General features: G+C 42.6%; 1 protein-coding gene across 1 annotated transcript in view; it reads left to right on the top strand.

Annotated features, from left to right (window-relative positions):
• The window catches only part of PGBD5 (piggyBac transposable element derived 5), a 68,142-nt gene extending 54,047 nt beyond the window's left edge, over nt 1-14,095 (top strand). Inside the window, exons 6-7 of the mRNA XM_077175605.1 lie at nt 4,644-4,749; nt 6,211-14,095. Of these exons, the coding sequence (XP_077031720.1) occupies nt 4,644-4,749; nt 6,211-6,406 (302 nt within the window). The 3' untranslated portion in view covers nt 6,407-14,095. The remainder of the gene's footprint in view (nt 1-4,643; nt 4,750-6,210) is intronic.
• Nucleotides 14,096-14,928: the final 833 nt, after the last annotated feature.

Genomic DNA, 14,928 nt, shown 5'->3' with positions numbered 1-14,928 from the left:
GGAGCATTTGATTATAATTCATAAATATTAGGAAAATACTCTGTTTGTAAACATCAATGTTAATTGCCCTGTTAAAAAGAGGAGCAAAAGCAGACTGTGCTGGCAGCATCCTTTAAAAGCAGGACATGGAGGTGTGACCTGTTGTGCTTGTGATTGACCTTGGGTCTGTTTTGGCATAAATGGGGTTGTTGGTGATGTTTGAGGTATTTATGATTACAACCTTTGTGTGTGATGGACAAGGCTTTCCCAACTCACTGCTCACCAAATTCTGTCTGGGACAGTTGACATAGATCACTGTGAATCAGAGCAGAAAACAGAGCCTGGCTTTTTAAAGTGTGATGCTGGGCAAAGAGTCTCTAGCAGGGACATGGGAACAGATGGAAGCTCGGTGGGAAGGCAAGAGACCAGATTGCTTGCCTCTGATTTGGCATCGCTGAAGTCAGTGCAGCAAAGAGAGTTTAAACCAACTCAAGAGAAGCTGGACCACCAGTCTCCTCTAAGATATGTATATATAGAGGAGGAAGAGGAGAAATCTGTGCTGCTTGAGGCAGGCCTGTAGCACAGACGTGCTCAGCCCATGTTACATGGGAGAGGAGGTAGTTCAACAGGGTTAAAAGCCACGTGGGGTAGTTGAACAGAGACTGGTGCCAGTGGGATTGTCTGTGATGCACAGTGTGTTTGCACTTGGCTGAGTGTAAATGTGCGTGGGCTGGAGGAGGCCATGAAGAGAAAACCTTAGAAACAGTAGGCAAAAGATGGTGAACAGAACATTTAGGATGAGAAAAGAGGTGGACAGAGCTAATAATTAACTATTTATTGCAATTTAAAAAAAAGTCAAGAAGGTAAATCTTGCCTATACTTGGAGTGCAAATCCCACCCAAGCCAGAGGCACCAGGAGGGCAGTACACTCATCAGAGCAGATCTGTGAATACTATTCTTAGATGCAGAAGGTTATTTATAATGGATGTTTTAAACCAGCATGTCATAATACATCATCTCAGATACTCAAGGATGGCTCTAATTCCTTTGGTCTTGCAAACATATCCTGCTTACTCTGCTATCAAGTATGTAGTTTCTGCTTAGAACAAAATCCGGTCAGATTTTTAATTGCTCTTAAGCTTTAATTTTTCCTTGTGCTTGTATTACAGAGGAAGTGGGAATTCAAAAGAGATAGGGACCCCCAGAGATCAAAAAGTCAACTTATTCTAAAGCAGGTCATCTGTGTGCTGGTCCAAATCTCCCCATCTGTGGGACAAAGCTGCATTTTGGTTTTTCACTCTAGATCTGATGCCCACTTCCTCAGCATCTCCATTATTGTGTTCTAGAAATAATTGCAATCTTTTCTACCTTCCATATGTAGCAGGATGGAACAGGCAGCGACCTCACTTGCTGCCCAGTAGGATACCCAGAATAACATCTTCAGCAAAAAACTCTTGAACCCAAAGTCTTTTTAAGTAGCTTCTTTCTGAGAAGAACTTCCACAGCTGCTCTTCACCAACTAGCTCTACTTAAAAGCTAAACAATCAATAACTAAGCATAGAAAACAGAGCTTGGGACACATGTGCAAGGAATAAAGAGCTGCAGATGGCATGTTAGCATCTCAAAAGTGACTTGTGAGAAGATGGGAGATGTTGTGGAGCCATCACAATTGAATGAAGCAGTTGTTTGAGTCTCTGTGTGGTTCTTACTCCAGGAGAAGCTGGAGCAACAGGTGACTGGTGACAGTCCAGTTTCCTGAAAAAATCAGCTCGTGAGATCGGCCCAGAATTGGAAAATCTGGGGAAAGAAGTATGGTGTTAAAAAGCATGTTTCAGAATGGATAAGCTTAGACTTTCAACTTACCTTTTCCATGTGTCCTTTGTGAGACTAGGAGGTTGTGTCCAAGTATGGTGAGATTGGGGATGGGGCTGGAGGACCCCAGTGGGAAGACCTTGATCATCAGACCTTGTTCAACGCTGAATGCTGGCAATTCCAATAAAGAGTGTAAGAAATTGAAGTCCTGATAAAAATCCAGATAGCACTTGGATCATGCAATACCCCTTCTTCTTGGATCATGCAATACTCCTTCTTCACTGTTATGAAATCTCAAGGTTTGACAAGATGGATGCAAGTGCTGGTATTAGTGGGATACCCATTTTCAAAAAAGCATGATTCTAGATAGTGTTTTCAGGAAACAAACATATGCAAACCTTTGTCTTTTGGCTTATTTTGTTTGAGGTAGTATTTCTCAAGGTTTGCTTCACAAGGATACAGCTTAAAATTTTAAATTAAAAACAAAAATGGGTTAAAAGAACACCAAACCCAAAAGGTGATGCCTTTCTATGGTGACAGGATGGAGGCCAGCAGTCAGCACCCTTTCCAGCATGGAAGCATAGGCAGGCTGTGGCTGCAGTGCAGGTGGTGTGTTCCCTGGAGTGCTGCCAGGGATGGGAACACAGCAGTGCTGGGGGAGGACCAGGAGGGGAAATGGCTCATCCATCGGATGTGCCGATGAGTCAGCTAGCTCAGGACCACGTGCCACAGAGACCTGCAGCTAGGAATGACCCAGCTCTGGCAGTTGTCTTCCAGGGAAGGTGGGCTATGGCTGTGAAACAAGCCTAGGAAAGGCTAAAAATAGTATTGCTATACAGCTATTTATATTCTCAAAACAGGGGAATGTTATGGGGAATATAATAGAAAGTGATAGGGAGTATGTGGTTCTGCCACTGCAATGCATTCCTTTAAAGATTATGAATACAAAGCAAATTGCAAAGGAAGTACAAATTCTCCAAAGGAAGAGAAGGGGAAGAAAGAGAAGAGAGCAAGAGGAGAAAGAAGGTGATTTTTTCTTTTTTTAACGCTTACCCATACTTACCCTTTCCTGACTTGCCCTGATGAGATGGCAAGTAATTTTGCAGCACTAATGCAGCAGGCTGGTGGTGTATCTGTTCTTTTTACCTCATGCTGGCCAGATATGTGTAGGGCTCATTAAAAGAATCAAAACCACACTATAATAATTACATGAATGTAATGAAGAAATTTTTTTGTTTGATTGATTTTTCCCCCCACTCCTTGGGCTACATTTACACCCAGCTTGAGGAGGCAGAGGTGAAAGGAGAGTGTATTGAGCAATTCAGAGGTAATATAATTTTGGACTCTTGAAAAATCAGACTTTAAACACCCGAAATAAATTTCTGCATGGCTCAGCTGCAACATGACATTTAGTATGTCACATACTAGCTTCAAAATAGAGCCTGCCAGCTAGGACAGCACAGGGGGCTTGACAGAGATAATGGATGGAATGAGACTTCCAGCTGGAGGAATGAAATGGTGAAGTCTGTAATCAAAACGTGAGTAGCATTTAAGGGCTGATTGGAAAAGAGTTGGTAGAAGGAAGGTGAAGAAATTTTCTTGAAAGCTTGAGAAATGAGAAAGCCAAGGATTGTACCTGTCCTGAAACAATGCTGAGAAAGGATGCAACCAAGCCTGTGCTTCTCTAGACCTGGACAAAACAGTGTTGTACCTGAGAGAAGGGAGCCTCACTGGGCAGTGTGCCATAGCCATGGAGTAAGTGGTGCTCCATACCCTGGAGAGCCCACGACTGAAACCTGTGGGGGCATAACATCAAAAGTTAGGGAAGAGACTCCTATGCTCCAAGTTTGTTTTACCCACCCTTCCTTCCTACAGGGAGCTCTCTCCAGGAGCAATACATCAGAAAAGAGTTAGGGGAGTTTCTTAGGAAGACATTGGACTCACAAATACTGCAGGAGTGTTGGATAAGGCCAGGTCAAAGATAGACTACATGAAGGAATGGGGCCCATTTCTGGAATAACCTGCTCTAGCACCTGCCTGTGCAAAGAGTGGTTGGTAGAAGGCTGCAGGGTGATGCCTGTTGACTTTCCACAGATTTCTGGAGTAGGCAGGATGGCCATCCCCTATGATGAGCTGAATTACCAAGTCAGCTGTGCAGGCAGGACAGGAAGCAGCACTTGCAGGCAGAGAAATGTGTGCTCATCTCCAGAGAGCAACCTACGGGTACTTCTGAGCTCTGGCTCCCCACAGCTGGAACGAGGCTGCTTTTCATTTCTGAGACTGCAGTCACCCACCAGCTTCACTTCTCTCTTCACTGAGTTCAGCCAGTTGGCTCCCTCTTACTGTATTTTCTTCTCTGTGTCAATTGGCACCCAGTGAAGAGAAGGGAAGTTCCCCTGTTGGTCCCCATGGGTGGAGATAAGCAAAGGATTTAATTTCAAGGGACTAATTTGGGACCTCCAGAATTCAAAGCATGTAACAGCAAGTTACTGCTCCAGAGGTGACCACAACTTCTTGTGAGCTTAAAAAGGAGAGATTAACACTGTCTATAGGGGGCTGCTGTGGGACTACAGGAATGTGTGGGTTCCTTTGAATATATGCTAAAGATGTTTGTGTCTAGCACCTTTTCATTTCCAACTGAAAAAAGATCCCTTTTCTTCCCCTTCCACTTGTTCAATGTACTACTTGTGGGAAAAGAAATCAAATTAGCATCTCTGTTACAGATAATTTTCCAGCTTAAGGGGGAAAACTGTCAATAATATTTATTTTATAAGTCATATATAGAAAACATGTTTTTCAGTAGCTAGAATTATGATGTCAATTTAAAACTGTTATGTTTCTAATTGATGCAGGAGTTATAATTAAGAGAAAAAGCGGAGAAATTCCATGCCCACTGGCAGTTGAAGCCTTTGCTGCTCACCTTAGCTATATCTGCAAATATGATGATAAATACAGCAAGTAAGTAAGAAGATGTGCATGTTTGTGTGTACCTCTTTCACATTTTCTCTGTTGCTGCAAGGTTTGAGTTGTTCATGTTGAGCTGCATCTGAGGGCCCGATGCTGCTTTCACTGATTCTCTGACAGAACTTCTGTTTAAATCAAAGGTCAGATACTGGCTTTGCACAAAGCAAGAACTGCATTGCTGGTATTGGTTTGGCTCTGTCTACCCATCCATCAGACAAAAAAAAAAAAAAAGAAATTTTAAGACACAGGTCCTTTGCATCTTATAAATGACTTTTAAGAAGTGATGGGAGGATGAGCCAGCAGACTGATAGAGAATTCATCAAGGGTCTACGAGCCCCACAAGTCTCTCAGGCTAACTCAGCTCTCCACCTCTAGCAGTAGCTGGTGTTGAGTTGATAATCTGTCCTGGTGATATTTGCATCACTTGGAGCCAGAAGGAAAAAGACATTCAGTTCTGCATGTAAAACTGATCTACACAAAGAGAGGCAGAATGTAGAACTTTGGCTCCTGAATTCCAGTTGGTGTCCTCAGTGTTAGCTCTTAATGTAGCAGGGAGAAACAGCAGGGAGTAAGAATAGCAGTAGTGAAGCTTGGCTGTGGGAATAGCAATGAGGTACAGAAGATTTCAAGAACTAGAAATTGAGAAGAGAGAAAAAGCACAGATTTTTCAAGCCAGCTCTGGGCAAGGCAGCAAGAATTCAGTAGAATATATGACAGAGGAGGAGGTGGTCACTGGAGAATGATGTTGGGATCTGGTCTGAGGAAATCAATGCGGGTAGTAGATTTAAGTGGTTACTAAAAAAATGAAAGTAGGAAAATGGGAGAATGGGAAATCTTATGACTGAAGAGAGAATATTCTGGCAGTCCTAGAATAAGTCAGAGCCTAAATATAAAGATGTCAGTCCTTTCTAGTTCTGCCTTGTGGTCCACCTACCAGCAGTGTACGCTCTCGCTCTACCCCCACATCCTCCCACCTACTGTTGACAGCAGCAGCAATCATCCTTTGCTCACAATAAATCTGAGGAGAAGCATCAGCAAGCTTCCCAAAATTGTAATGTAATGTGACTGAGGCTTTTTTTTTAGTTACAAATTGAAGGGATTCAGACCTACATCTCCTATCACAAGGATATTTGTCATGGGTGAGCTCAAGGAATATTTATCCGTACTCTTATTTACATGGAGTGATACAGAGGTGAGATTATTGCTGAAGTTTGCTTCTGAGAGCAAGGAGGTCTGCTCTTTTACATACTACCAGAAATGTCCAAAATTGTGCAAATTTGCTGTTAATGTCTGTCAAATACATTGTACAAAATTTCTTAAAATAATACTTGAACCAGGCGTTAAGTCCCATGTCTGCTTCTCCTTTGGGACTGCAGGATCTTTGGGGTGATTTCTTGCATCCCAGCTGCAACTGTTTGGCTGAACAATGTTTTACCCTCTTTTCTTGGCTTTTAGGTATTTCATTTCTCACAAACCAAACAAGACCTGGCAACAAGTGTTCTGGTTTGCCATCAGCATTGCTATAAATAATGCCTACATCCTCTACAAAATGTCAGAGGCCTACCATGTGACAAGGTACAGCCGTGCACAGTTTGGTGAAAGACTTGTAAAGGAGCTTCTGGGCTTGGAGGACACCTCACCCACCCATTGATGCTTTGCTTTGGTGGCATAGGCAGGGGCTGGAGGGAAAGCAGAAGATACCACACCTGGAGCAGCAAAGCAAGGAACTTGTGACACCACCAGTGCTGTCATCCAAAAACGCCGAGTGATGCCACTAGAGAGGTGCAAACTTTGTTCCTAGTATCAGCTGGATGTAAACATCTCATGCAGAAAGTGCCACTGGAAAAGCTGACACAAAATTCCGTATGTGAATGCCCTGTGGGAATCTGTACACCGAGAACAGACTTAAAATTAACCGTCATCTCAATGCTATTTGTTGAACAGGGTCATCTTGTAAAGTTCCTCCTGGGCCAAGAGCTTGTCAGAAGCTGGCACAGCTCAGCAGTCCTAGATGGGCCTTACAGGAAACTCTGCACCTTCCTGGGAGTTGCTAAATTCCGGGACAAGCCGGTGAGGCTGCCCCGTGGGCTGTGGCTGAGCGCGGCTGCCGTCCCGCGAGGCGTCGCTGCTGCTGTCCTCCGCTGGGACACTGCAGCAGGCATCTGCACAAACACCACCTTCACAGGCAGGCAGCCAGGAACTGAGGACCAGTCATGATTTCTTCTTTCTCTGTTTCTTTTTTCCCCCTTCGTTTTTATTAATGTAACATAAGACAATTTGATCCCAGTTAGAACACAGGAAAAGTAGGAGAAACCAAGTACATTAGTGAATTTAAAATTACAAATACATTACAGTGATTTTCTTTTTTCTTTCAAATTTTTTTACACAAACAGTGATTAATACTCTAAGTATTAATTACTGTTAATTACTGTAATTAACAGTGAGTAAACCAGTAAGTAATACTGCCTCACATCTTAACTGCCACGGTCAGTTGTACAGGTGAGAAATCAAAATATACCAACTATATTTTTTCTTGATTTCAACTGTATCTTAAATGTTGCTTAAAAAGCTAATGTAATGGACTGTTAAAGTTTTAAGAACAATAATTTCTTGCTTTTTCTTTGGTAACTGTCAAGACCTTTTTGGTCCACTTTAGAATTTTGTTTGGCGCACAGTTGGCAGGAATAAAAGTCACTAATAGCCAAGTGTTTCCCATTATCACTGTGGGGTGTTCTATAGGAATTCCTTTTGGTAGAGTTCAGGGCTTGTCACAGTAGTTGTAATTAAGCAGATTACATGTTTAGCAAAATAACGTAGCATTGTGTCTTAGAAAAGGAAAGAAGTCCAGTTGAAACCAACCTTAAACCTTGCTAAAACAGAGCAAGCCCAAAGGGTTCTTCTGTTCTGAGTGACACTGTAGAGGACAAGCATCATCGTGGGCTGATGGTCAAGGCCATATTTTGGTGCTTGTGGAATCTGAAAGCCACTGGAGTTTCAGAAAACAATGCTGAGAGAGAGTTATGATTGAAATGAGGGAATCAATACTGAGGGGAACTACTACCCTGCCCTCTACACTTTATTGATTTCAGTCCACAACTCAATCATCAAAAAACTCTGTATTCTGAAGGTTAGCAGTGATGGGCACAAACAGAATTGCATTAACTTACAGGGCAGAAAACCATGTTGATTAGAGGACCTAAGCCTGAAAAGTTTTACTCCCAAAGAATGACTCGAGACTTGATTGAAGAGGAATGGAGTGAATGATTGATTCATCAGTGTAATTCTTACCAGGTTACATGTATCTATCTGACAAGAGGCAGTAGAGGGTAACCAACATAAATTTGCAAACTTCTCAGATTTCATCATTCTGTGACATGCAAATGCATAGCATGTAAATAACAAGAGAGGAAGAATCCAGCAGGGGTTAGTAAATGACTAACCCATGGAGTATCCTTGCACTGACACCTTTCTGTTTCCACCAAAGTCTTACTGTTTGGCATAGACCTAGAGGCAGATCTCACCTGGTTGCAAGGAGAGAAGAGGATGGCCATGGCTGACTCCATGGTGGTTCTGGACAGCCTGGAGCCTGTCCCACACATCCTGCTCTGCCTGCCAGCTGCACAATGAACAGCAGCGGGATTCCTAAGCATCCTTTTCACTGCTCAGTCCACAAGGTCTCCACCCAGGAAACATGGGAGAAAGGACAAAACTGTGCTCACTGAGGCCTCCTAACCACAAAAGAAGGGGGTGGGTTTTTACCACCCTAGCCCTTGACCATGCCAAGCTGCACAGGAACCCAAGGATGAGTTCAGAATTTCTTGACCCTGCAGAGAACTGAGCCCACCCCTCTTCAGACTGAGTGTGTTTGATAGCTGGTTCTTGTCGGTCTTCTAAGTATTCAAAGGGAGACAGCAGCTAGCCTGAAGCATGAAAAATAAATGTTCAGCAATATAAACCTATATTTTTCTTTTTTTTCAGGAAATTTCACAGAGTGTTCTTATTGCTCCCTGCTTCAGACAATGCCAGCCTATATTGGATCAGGAAGTGTAGCTACTAGCTCATTATATCCCGTAAATTTATATGGTAGTTGAAACTGGGGCAGTAAGGAAAAGTACGGCTGGAACTTTACTGATGGGATGGCTTAAAGGAAGAGTCCAGCTTCCTTACACTCCCATGCCATGCTGGGCTATGTGCAGGATACCCCTGCCCCCAGCAGACATGGGATGGTTTCCAACACCACCTTGGAGCCACTTGGCATTTCTGAGGAGTAGGCAGACCACTCTCCAGCTACACTGTAAGCCCCTGGGATAAATCTGGAGCCCTTGGCCAATTGTTACATCATGTATGCTTAAAGGCCTGGATCTAGGCCATCCCATACAGAAAATGCCTTTTCTTTTTTTGGATGGCTATAGGCCTGAGGCCTTGAAATATTTAATTTTTCACCAATGTATGCAGTTAATTATGCGGATTACTTGAGCTCAAATCATGAGATCCTAGCTTTTTGCCTCAGGGACTGGGTCCTGAGTAGTTTTCCCTAGAATTGGTGTTGACGGGGGATTACACAGTGGCTGACTATTACAGGGAAGATGCTTTGGTCTCCTTTGTAAAGGAGAAAAATGAAAACAAAATTATAGCTTTGCAATGAATTTCATTTTCTTAGCCTTAAACATCCCTCATCATTTGGAACTGTTGTTCTTATCATGCACAAACATTCCATAAGTAAGCAAAAATATTTATATATATTTGTATGTACAAAATGCCTGAATTTTGGCTCTTGAAGCCAACAAGCAAAAGCCACCAAAGTGTAGTCTATATCCACAGATGACTCTTCCCCCTCATCTTCTCCTTTTATTGACTGGAAGTGGATAGGGTTGGGGAAAGTTAAGATTTCTCCTTGTTGAAGAAGCATCTTGCACTTTTTCTGTTACTACAACCAAGGCAAAGTAATTTAAGAAGATATAGGATAATTTTTAAAAGGCTAAAGTTTGTCAACTGCAGCTCAGCCTGTGCAGGATTATTTCCTTTACTGCAAACTGGCTTACTCAGATTTGGTTCTCCACCTGCTTGTAACATTAAAGCCTCTCCCTAATTAAAGGGGGGGAAAATGTCTCAAAGTAGTGCAAGGATGCTCGTTATAATGTGTGTGTGTGTCTAATTGTGCAATAGCTTGTGAAATTATAGTTTGGTTTGTTTGTAGCCTTAAGACAATCTGGGTAAGAGATCTGAGAACTTAGCAGTAGGTAAAATGCAGCCAAAATGCCAACCAAGTCACAGAGGAATGTCTCTCAACTTTTTCAGGAAAAAAAAGTTCAACACTGAAGTAGTGAAGGGAGCACAGCACAGCTCCTTTCTCTCCTGCTTAACTGAATTTTCACTGATATTCTAAAAACTGATACTTACTTGTTTAGAACCATACTTCTAAGAACCGATAATTACTTGTTCATGGTATGCAAACTTTATTTCAAAGAACCGAGACCATCAGTAGGACATACCAACCACCTTCTATGCACAGTACTTTCAGGAAATGTCTGTTGTGCCACGATCCATTCTTGGAAAACATTTCTTTTCCCAGTGTGTCATGCCACACTTGCCAGAGCTTAGAAGCCACTCGGAAGTGGTTTCCACTGTTGTCTCTGTTGAAAAATGCTTCAAGGGCTTGCAGGAATTCTGCCACTTTTTACTTCAGTCCATCTGTATACTTGACAATAGGGCACAATTTAAAGAAATCTCATTTCTATTTTCTGCTTCTATTCTCTATCCCCAACCTTTCTATATACAAATAGTCCAGGAATCATAATTTATAGAAGTACAACTTTTTTTCTTCGGGTAATTTCTAGAGAAAATTGAATTTAGCAACTCAAAAACAGCATTCCTGTTCTTTACCTCCAGATATATTTCTGTGGCCTTTTTTTTCCCCAAAGATGTTACTTTCTTTCTAACAGTTATTTAGAACTCTGTCTTGAGCCAGTGAGTAGTGAAAGAAGCCTCCAGTATCTCATTCTTCCATGCCTTAGTCCCCTTGTGGTAGAGCTGATTCCACTGACAAGGGGGGGACTGGGGGATTATGCTGCTCTGATAATTCTGTGCATCTCTGGTACTTTCCAAGCAAGGATTGCAAAGTGCTGTAACAACCTCAGCACTCGTGAGACATCATTAGCTTATCACAGCTTTTCCTTTCCTACCAGACACCAAGGCACAGCACAGATAAGGGGGGTGATGAAACTGTAAAGTGGAGTTTGCTCTCCTGCTAATTAAGGCCATGTTCTATGTTTTCAATGACTTGGTTCTTGTTCAAAAGCACTTTTCCTAACTAGAAATGAAAGTATGCCAAATATCATTTCCCCGTAAGTAAGCGCTGTGGGACTTTTAGCACAGGTTCCTTCATACAGGCTGGCATGAGTTAAAACCAAATTGCACTAAAGGTAAGGGAAAATTTGATAAAATGTAGGAGCCCAACAAGCCTAGAGGAACTTAGATAAATGGAAAATCTGAAGCCCTGCAATAGTCCAGTAATCAGTGTGAAATTCAGACAAATAATTACTGAGTTAAGAAAAGTGACTGAGGCTTAGATGGAATATGAAGTCTTCCATCCACCTCTGTTATGGAGTTTGCCATGGCACTTCCTTCGTGCTCGGATTGAGGTAAGATTGGCTGTTTATAAAACAAGCTCATCTCAGTCTGGCTGAGGAAAACATTGAAGTGTCGAAGACCTGTTCACAGTTTCACAAGGGCAAGGAACTCTAAACCCAAAACAGGTATATATTTGGCCTGCTGTTAACTAGGATATTGCACCAGCACATCACATCATCTACTCAAAAGCAAGCCTGTCATCAGTGCTACTTGATACATATTCATTCTTGTCACAATTCTTCCTAAACTTACCTTTGTAAGCATCAGAAGCATCATGAACTTGAAGCACCTTTGTATCATCACCTCACTGTTGGGAAACAGTTGAGAACAGCTGTGCTTTGTAAAAAGGATTTCTTCCTCTTCTTCTGAGTGACAGCTTTGCCTCTCTGGAAATCTAGCCCTGGAGAAGCTTCCTGCCCCACACTTTCCTTTGCTTCCTTCATTCCTTGCACTTTGAACACATCCAAAGCATCCTGCACGTTCTTGGTTAGTCTGGAAGGGTTGACAACACAGAGTTGGCCTTTCAGTTTACTTCTGTAGTGTTGCTCTGCTGGTCTTTTCTGCTGTTTTGCAGATCTCAGATGAAACAGGGTATTGATTCTGCAGGCTGTTCTGATTGCAATCACTGTGAAGGTGTTGTCTGCTTTGCCCCATTAGTGCTGTCCCAGCAGGTCTGGATGGACCCCAAAGAGGTTTCAGCAGCACCACACCCACTGCTCCAACTGGCATGGCTGTAATAGTCCTCAGCTCTGCGTTGCTGTCATAGAGAGACCTTTGACAGGGTCTGGGGATTTTCTTTGTGTTTTGCTTTGTTTTTGAAGCCCTTTCACTCTGATGGGTTTGGTGAACAGCTGTTAAGTATCACTAAAAGGCCTTAAGTGGTAAATCCCTTTTGTATCACTCTTTTAGAGTAATAATTGCTTGTATTGGATGTCAGAGTGGTCCACATGATGTGTAGTGTGAAAACCTGACCCAGGAGAGCATAATTTGCTGTACCTGAACAGCCTTGGATGCCTTGGGGGCCCTGGGTGAGGAACCCAGTGGGAGAGGACTGTCATGCTGTGCTGTAGGACCATGATGGGCAGGACCTGACTGGGGAAAAAAGCTGGGGAGCTACAAGATCACAATTTGCAATCCAAGCTCCTAGGACAAGCAGACTTCATAGTCAAGTTGGTCTCAGAAGGTTTTCTAGGAAAGGGAAAATTCCAGGCCTATGCAGTTTGCTCCCAGCCCTTGCAACTCTGTTTCTAAAATAAACACTCTGGCAAATGCTTTCACACTTCAAGTATTTACAGTGTGCTCTGGCCTTCAGAGCATTTTGACCTATTTCCACTAGTTCCCCTCAAAAAGCCTAGAAATTTAAAAGCAAAGCACAGTGCACTAGGTTCAGCTGTCCAGAACCCCAACCCACTTGTGTCAAAGTAACTTTGTGGTCTTGTTCTCAAATAATCTGTGTCAAGGCATTTGCAAAACGTGACTGCTGAACAATTTGCATGTCTCTGTGAAACATAGTTGCTCATTTGATGGAAAACAGTTCGCAGGTCTCTCTGACTTATTTTGCAACCTGGATTTTTCTTCTAGATATAAACTAAATATTTGCCTGGCATTTCAGTACTGAAATAAAAAAAAATAGCTTGATCCCATGGTCTGGGGCTGGTATCAGAGATAACAAAACTCAGGTTTATGCCAGCGATTATTCTGGTCCTGTGAAGGTGTGGCTAATCAGCATGGAGGGATGTAGACACAGACACAGGGAGGAGTTCAACAGTGGGTTTGAGAAGGCAGAAGAAAGTTCAGAGGATGGGCACGTGTAGAGAGAGAAGCCAGGTGATCCCTTCTAACTCTCATAATTCCAGCATGTATATCCCTCTCTCCTGCTGCCCTTGAATTAAAGAAAAGGCTGATGTTTAACATAACCAGTCTGCACAGCTGATTGAGTAACACAAACCCTGCTTTAGCTACATCCCTGCCTCACTCCATGCCTTTCCTTAGGCTATACGTGTTCAGTAGTCGTCAGCCTTGGAGTCACAGCACTGCTGCATGTCAGCACAGCATGGAAGCTACAGACTGTGGAAGCACCACAGTAGAAACAGGAACAATGGGGATTCTGGAGAAGGAGTCTCCCCATTGGCATTTTGTTTTCATTTATTTTTCGATGTGTGCAACTTACATTCCATCAAATGCAGTGACAGTTCCAATTGCGAAGATGGGCCTTAGCAGGCTGAGTGCTTTCAAGACCACTGGGCTGTGCTCACACCATCAGCAGCTGCGGTTCTGTTGCAAATTCCATATTCTTTAAAATTCTGAAGATTTCTGTTGAAAGCATAAATTACAGAGGTAAAATATACACTGCAAATTACTTTATTTTTTTCTTTTTAAAAATCTTCTCAGACCAATTTTATAACAGCCAAGTCTTTCAGGAAATGCAGGTGTGTGACCTCTTCACAGTAAGAGACACACAGCTGTGTTTCTGCATGGGACAGGGAACTACTTTTGTGACACCAGTTTTGTTCTACACAAAGGCACGCTTGCAATAAATTTTTACAAATTTTGTACACCATAAGCTGAATTCCGAGTTCCAAAAATGTGAAGTGTGGCAACAAGAACAAAATTTATTTGTAGTATCACTCTGATATCTTGTCATGTGATTTTATTTCTTCAACAAAGTTTGTTTACAATCAACAACTTTGAAATACAGTCAGATATATTACCCCTTGCTTTTCCTGTCTTGTTCTTTTCTGAAATATGTGGGGAAGATGTTTGGTCATGCTCTGGGTGCCTAAGTGAAAGGATGTAGAGAATATACTGCAAGATAAGTTACAGGTTCACACTCTAAGACCATCAGAATCATAAAGCTACCATCTCTGTCCAGCCACTGGGAACAAAGGCATTTTCTTTAGAAAAAATTGACTTGAAAAAGCCTTTCAGTGTAGTCAGCACACAGACATAGGAAAGGGGATTGCTGTCTCTCCCTGCCATGCCATTCTGACCCTGCCAAGTAACACTTCCCTGTGACGGCGTTCAGGGGTCTTAGGTTGAGGGAAGAGACAAGGATTTGACTCTATGTTTCAGAAGGCTTGATTTATTATTTTATGATATATATTACATTAAAACTATACTAAAAGAATAGAAGAAAGGATTTCATCAGAAGGCTAGCTAAGAATAGAAAAGAAAGAATGATAACAAAGGCTCTGTCTCAGACTCTCTGCCCGAGCCAGCTGGGCTGTGATTGGCCATTAATTAGAAACATCCAACATGGGCCAATCAAAAATCCACCTGTTGCATTCCACAGCAGCAGATAATCAATGTTTACATTTTGTTCCTGAGGCCTCTCAGCTTCTCAGGAGGAAAAATCCTAAGGAAAGGCTTTTTCATAAAAGATGTCTGTGACACTTCCCAGCCACCTCAGGGCAGAGCAGGATGGACACAAGGACAGGGAGAGCTGTCCCAGCTCTCGAATATCAGTGCTGAACAGAACCAGCCCTCTGCCCTAGCTGCTCTGGCTCTTCCTGGTGAGCATTGTCTGTACCACCAGTGGTACCC

The sequence above is a fragment of the Agelaius phoeniceus genome, chromosome 3 (genome assembly GCF_051311805.1).
Source record: "Agelaius phoeniceus isolate bAgePho1 chromosome 3, bAgePho1.hap1, whole genome shotgun sequence".
NCBI lineage: Eukaryota > Metazoa > Chordata > Aves > Passeriformes > Icteridae > Agelaius > Agelaius phoeniceus.
The sequence above is the reverse complement of the archived record's forward strand: the minus strand, read 5'-3'. Positions and strand labels throughout refer to the sequence as shown.